Below are 6,883 nucleotides of genomic sequence, written 5' to 3'. Positions count from 1 at the left end.
CTGAGCGACGAGGCAACCAGTCGCCCCGAGGCGGCAGACCACACACACACACACACACACACACACACACACACACACACACACACACACACACACACACACACACACACACACACACACACACACACACACACACACACACACACACACACACACACACACACACACACACAATGTACCTCTTATCTCCACTTGTATCTTTTTCGTTGCACAGCCCTGTGGAGCTCCGTCAGTAGGCCTATATGTGGTATCAGTGTTTAGGAGTGTGTAAAGAACCAGGGCTTGTGGTGACAGCTCCAGCCTATAGTGTTTGAACTGACTGTCCCAACAGAAAGGTTGCTGCAGTCATGTGTCCTGATGCACAATGTGACACGCTGAACCTCCCTACCTGCTCACCTCATTGTAAGCGGCTCTGGATGAAGCTTCACAGCCCCCCTGATAAATACCTATTGTAGAAGTAGAGGTTATAGGAGTGGCTAATGTGAAACAGATGGCCCCATTGGACCAACTCATCAGCCAGTCACCACCAGAGATGTCAAATCTCAACAGAATGTATAAATCTAAAAAAATAAAATAAACAAAATGACAACCTCTGTCCTAACAGATTCAATCAGGCAAGGAACACCCCTAATTAAAAAAACAAGATATGACACAGTCATATTATCCCAGGTTGCTTATTTCTCTCACTAAAAATGGCAACGTTTTTAGATCCCAAATGGTTGCTTATTTATCTCACTAAACATGGCAACGTTTTTAGATCCCATATTCTGAGGGGACATTGAGCAACAGCGCCACTTACCATAGAGTCACATACAGTGGCCGAACACAGTATTGTGGGTCGTCTTTAGATCCCATATTCTGAGAGGACATTGAGCCCTCATTGGCTAAAGGACCAGCCAATGAGGAAAAAGTGAAGCAAAAGTTAGGACTAGCGAGTGTAGAGTGTTTTGCAACCTGGTAAAAAAAAACTTGGAGTCGAAAGAAGAGGAAAATAATTCAGGAAGGATCACAAAAGATGGGACCCCCTGGTGTGTGTGGACAGCCGTTCAATAGGTGACAAGTGGGCAATTTACAAAAGAACAAAACCAATACGTACAATGTGCACCTGCCTACAATCACCTACCTTCAGCTCTGTTAAAAGACCTCTGCTCCGCTCTGGAGCTCCTTGTCCTGTATTTACAACAGTGTTGTTCTGAATGCAAAACTGTCAGCACAAAGAATTACAATCACATTAGTCCAAGCTGATCTGGGACCAGCTCTTATACAATACACCTCACCTTTGTTAGAAGCCAAACTGAGATACACATGGATAAATTAACACTGAGGATATTACTGTACATGTATATCCTTTGTCTTGTACTGTGTCTTTCCCTTGTGTGTGTGTGTGTGTGTGTGTGTGTGTGTGTGTGTGTGTGTGTGTGTGTGTGTGTGTGTGTGTGTGTGTGTGTGTGTGTGTGTGTGTGTGTGTGTGTGTGTGTGTGTGTGTGTGTGTGTGCGGTCTTGAGCAGGTATCGTGAGCAGTGCTTTGGCTGATGAACGAAGCATCATCAGTAAGATGCCAGATGAACTTAAAGGTAAGACGGCTTTTACGAGTGTTGGTCCATAACAAAGTAATGTCCAGTTTTGCATACTGTCCTCTCTTCACTTCTGTTCCTAAAAAAAAAAGAAAGAACATCCAACCAAGGTTTAAACATAATAAACAGCTTGGTTTCTGTGCATCTCGGTAGTAGGTACACTATGATTAAACGTGTGTGTATGTGTGTGTGTGTGTGTGTGTGTGTGTGTGTGTGTGTGTGTGTGTGTGTGTGTGTGTGTGTGTGTGTGTGTGTGTGTGTGTGTGTGTGTAGATGCAGTGGGCTGGACATTGACTGATGATGACAACTTGATGGACCTGGCACTGCTCTGGGTGGAGGGTAATACTTCTACAACTACTATAGCTATTACTACTGCTACAAATACTACTACTACTTCTTCTGCTACGTGTGTGTGTGTGTGTGTGTGTGTGTGTGTGTGTGTGTGTGTGTGTGTGTGTGTGTGTGTGTGTGTGTGTGTGTGTGTGTGTGTGTGTGTACTGTATGTTTGTGCTTATAGTATTTGGGCATCTCTATGTTGCTTGTTCAAGAGTATTTTTATTTTTCAAATGTCAGCACCAAAGCAGACAGACACTGTGTGGGGTGCCACTAATATGTACATGCGTCTGCAACACACTCTGGCTAAACTGTCACTCATGGTGAGAGAAATGACGAAGGATGATCCCACTGTTCAATCCAAACTGGACGACATGGAGGAAGCATTCAAAGGTACTGACAATACAGCAGCTCACAACATGTGCTTGCTGATCTATTTTTGAAAAAAGAAAAAGGAAAAAAAAAAAATACATTTGAGGACAAATTTGCCTATAATGACTATATAGTGCTATTACTATTATATATATTTTTTTATAATGACTTGATGGTGAATTAATGTCTTCCAGCGCACATGAAACTAAACCCTGTAATGTTTGGGAAGACGAGCCCAAAACAGAGGAAGAAACTATTTGATAGTTGGAGCGCAGCAATAATCAAACCCATTGAAGAGTGGAGCCAGAGCCTGGAGAAAGGACCATTCAAAGACTTTGGTTAGTGTCAGTGTCTATCACAGTGTACAGCTAATGCTACAGTGACGCTAATCATGACAGTGCAACATGTCATTAACCCATTAAGACCGGGAACGCATCTGTGTCATTTTAAGATTTCTTTGGCTATTCAAAAATAGCAGATCTACAAGCTCATAGCGCGGCTATGAGCTTGTAGATCTGCTATTTTTGTAAAATAGTGAAAATGTGTGCAAATCTTTGAATATATATATTTTTAAAGCGAACATTTGTAACTCAAATCTTTGCCTCTGGGGGTCCCTGGAACAACACATTTTGAGTTGGGGGTCCGCGGCCAAATACATAACATTTTGGGGGTCCTTGACAGGAAAAAGATTGAGAACCACTGACATAGAAACATTAGACATTAAACGAGTATAGTAAAATAAAGTAAAATGTTTTTTATTTTGTTTGCTTTTTTTCCAGTCAATTGGTCAGTCAAAAAACTTTTCCCTGTGATTGGCAGATGGGAGTGGGGAACAACTGAAAACTTCCTGTACAAATACCCAGGTGAGTTTGATAATACTGCCAACTTAAAGGCATACTAGGTAACGTTTTCAACAAAACTAAAGTTAAATTGTATATCTTTTGTGAGTGGCAAAAGTTTCACAACACCCACTCCATGAATTTCACCCCCGGAAGCCTTTTATTTATATATTTACTATTGAACGGTGAAGGGGGGGACTTTCCCGGGGAAATGACGTCATCTGGCCGGAAAACGGAGGCGGAAATGCACTGGTTTCCTGTTTGGCCAGGAACTAACGCAACGGTTTCCTGTTTGGCCAGGAACTAACGCGCTAATAACAAAAAGGAACCTCACGCTGATTTTAAGAGAATGTAGGATTGGAAGATCGAAAAAGAACAGAAAAAGAAAGCACAGCTCATGGTAACTAATGCTCCACTGGCTAAGAGAAACGATCCGTAGATAGTATAAAACAATTAAAAGATCGCTTTTTGAAACGCTTCCGGCTTCCGGTGAAAACGAATGGAGTGACGGTAGTGACCAGCAGAGGTTGCTAAAAATCGTTATTTGTGATTTTGCATTGTACAACTTTAAGGTTTTGGGCTATTGTATTAACATGATGTAATCGTACTTTTCCCAATGGTTAATTTTCACAACTTTAGTTCACTTGAATCAGAATGAACTTAATCTGAATAATGTCACATTATGTGTTGTTGGACAGATTTTTCAGTGCCATCCTGTCTCTGGTCTAACAAGCACATCCAGCTGATGGATGCGTCGTCAATGCTTTCCATGCCTTTCCCTCCTTTCCTGGGGGACAAGAGACACGTTGACCTCATCATTGCAATGGAATACTGCTCTGGTGACGCCTTCCGGGTGAGCGTTTGTGTGAGATCAGTTTGGGTTCACAACAAAGAGGTGGATGACACTGCTTTTGGGTTTGGGATGTGGCCCTAAGCCATGACACACACATACAGTGCCCAATGTAGTCTCTGAAGACAGACTATTGGCTTTTAACCCTTTAAGACCGGGAACGCATCTGTGTGTCAATTTTAGATTTCTTTGTGCTATTCAAAAATAGCAGATATACAAGCTCATAGCGCGGTACCGAGTGCCGCGCTATGAGCTTGTATACAGGGAATACAGTTGCATTCACAACTTCCTGTGTGGGCCTTTTACGAAGTGAAAGTACAGACTCTCTGTAGCATTTAAAGATTGTGGAACAGTTGTCTAGCTTGAGAGACTATATCCAACGTGTCTAACCTTTGTTCATTATTCAATGTTTGCGCAACATAATGTCATCATTACAAGCATATATGCACAAGTCCACCTCTAATAAGTTGGTATTCCTATTGAATAAGGAATAAGGCTTGCTTACAGTCTTTTTTTATCCACTTTTTTTTATCCACTTACAGACTGAATTCAGATTACTTTAACATTGTTCCACTGTCCCTCCAGAGCCTGACCGAGGCCAGAGACTACGCAGCCAAGGTGAAGAAACCTTTCCCAGAGATAGACGACAGGATCCTGGAGGAGAAAGACTGGCCCAATGACTGCTATGTTTTACAGGGAGAACGAGACCAACCCACCGTCATCTACATGCCTCTCTTCAACAGAAAGAATTGTAAAGGTGTGATGCTTTTACATTCAAATAGAAGGCAAACATTCATCATGTTTGGTAGTGTTGTATAGCAGTTAGACATGTCCATGTTTTTGTTCATGGACACTGACCAGACATTAAGGCTGAGAGGGAAGTGAACTGCAACACTCCATCTAACCATGGTGGACATTTTGGTCAAAATAAAAATGTTGCCATGGACATACAAAATGAGTGGACAATAATATTACCAGAAACACATAAAGAGCCATATAACAGTTCTGTAACTCTGAGCGCGTACAAATGGAACCAAATGGACCCGTAAGGGTAGCCTGGTAAAGCCCCTCCCTCCGGAAAATCTCATTAAATTAGATTTTCCGGGGGGGAGGGGCTTTACCAGGCTACCCTTACGGGTCCATTTGGTTCCATTTGTACACACTCAGAGTTATGGGGGTCCTTGCAAATATATATTTTTTAGAACCACTAGTACTAGTAGGACTCCTAATGTGTCATATATAGTGTCATAGTAAATCAGAGTCATACGTACATAATATTCTGAAGAAAACCTGGAGACTTGATAATTCAGTAATTGGGTCTTATGATAAAATATGAACATTATAATGGTGTGTAAATCAAAAAATTGCCACAGACAAGACCAAGTCTTTGTCACGGACACATTTGTCCGTGTACGGACATATTTATGACCCCTGGACTCCAGGTTGAAATAAATAACGACACAAAAATGTATTTTGTCTTGGTTAATCCCATCTAGATGCAGAGCAGATTAAACAGAGGATAGAGGAGTACTCCACCACCCATTTGCCTTATACTCAAGAGCAGGTGGAGTTCCTGATGGAGACGGCTGCAACCAACATGAAGAACAGCAAAAACACCATACTGACAGAGCTCCACAGGACTGAGCAACGAAAAAGATACAACTGGAGATAAGAGGTACATTGCGACGGGCAGTGTGTGTGTGTGTGTGTGTGTGTGTGTGTGTGTGTGTGTGTGTGTGTGTGTGTGTGTGTGTGTGTGTGTGTGTGTGTGTGTGTGCGTGTGCGTGCGTGCGCATGCGTGTGTGTATGTGTGCGCGTGCATGTGTGTGTGTCAGGGTCAGTGTGTCTGTTTGTACACGTCTGAGTGTCAACTTTTTGCTTTTGATGCACAATAGTGTACTGTAGGTCACGGTGAAGATAACAGATTTTCAAGCGAAAAAGGTATATTTGGTTTTGTAATATATGTGCAAATGTGTGCATTTGTAGATTTGTGCTTTATGTGTGAGATATAATAGATGAATGAATGGATGAAAATATAAAACTTTTCTTCTTCTACATTTCAGGAAGTCTGCAGCAGCCAACTTGGAGTTGGACAGCCACATACTCAAACTGCCAAGACTCAAAATGCTACAGATATTATGTAACATAGATAAACATCAACGCACATACATGTAAGAACAAGACATTAATAATAAAATGTTGTGTTATTGTGTGTAAGTCTGATCTGTCCTGAGACCATGTATAAAAATCTAAGTCACTGATCATTATTCAAGGTGTGGGTTTATCCATGGTCCATGACCATAGGTGGCTGAGATAATGAGAAAGAAAAGTACTTAAAACTGCTAAATGGTCATAGTTCCTATATATCTCTAGGGAATCCTGTGATACTGTATTATGAAAGATGTTTGATTCGTGAATGGAAAGATGAAAACGGTTTAGCCAGCTACAGTACCAAAACAATCCTCACAGACTGAATAGACTGCAGTAAACAAGCATAGCCACTAGAGGTCCCTCAATGTCCACAGTATTTCCAGTTAGGCCTACTGTACCTGACGGGTTGCAGGATATTTCATTATTTCTTATGAGGACCACGGGATTACAGACGACAGGGTTGGTGATGGCTGATTTTAGCAGTCACACCTGCCCTGAATCAAACTAATTGGACCCATGCAGGGCTAGGCGTTGTGCCTTCTCCACTGTCTAAAGTCTTGTGTCAACAACTTTGATCTAGAAACCATGGCTGTAGTCTGTACAGCCATTTACCCTCTCACACAGACCTAAGACCTAAGTTCTTTCAATATGACCCTACAGTTTTCTAAGCTTTATTAGGGGGCATATTGCTTTTTGGATATTGCATATTGCTGCTATCAGCTATATTTTACATTTGTGTCCTGTGTGTAAAGTAAAGTAAAGTA

At 41.7% G+C, this 6,883-nt stretch overlaps 1 protein-coding gene across 1 annotated transcript; it reads left to right on the top strand.

Moving 5' to 3' along the window:
* Positions 1-1,473: 1,473 nt before the first annotated feature.
* Positions 1,474-5,640, top strand: LOC308099517 (cytosolic phospholipase A2 gamma-like; the record flags this gene model as incomplete). Its single annotated transcript, XM_080448260.1, has 8 exons — positions 1,474-1,574; positions 1,848-1,913; positions 2,148-2,300; positions 2,474-2,617; positions 3,059-3,142; positions 3,817-3,971; positions 4,554-4,725; positions 5,465-5,640. Exons 1-8 carry the CDS (start codon positions 1,556-1,558, stop codon positions 5,638-5,640), a joined length of 969 nt encoding a protein of 322 aa, XP_080304386.1. The 5' UTR covers positions 1,474-1,555.
* Between the last annotated feature and the right edge of the window lie 1,243 nt (positions 5,641-6,883).

The sequence above is a fragment of the Gymnoscopelus braueri genome (genome assembly GCF_963280865.1).
Source record: "Gymnoscopelus braueri genome assembly, chromosome: 13".
Classification (NCBI taxonomy): Eukaryota; Metazoa; Chordata; class Actinopteri; order Myctophiformes; family Myctophidae; genus Gymnoscopelus; species Gymnoscopelus braueri.
Note: the sequence above shows the minus strand (reverse complement) of the source record. Positions and strands in the feature narration are given on the sequence as shown.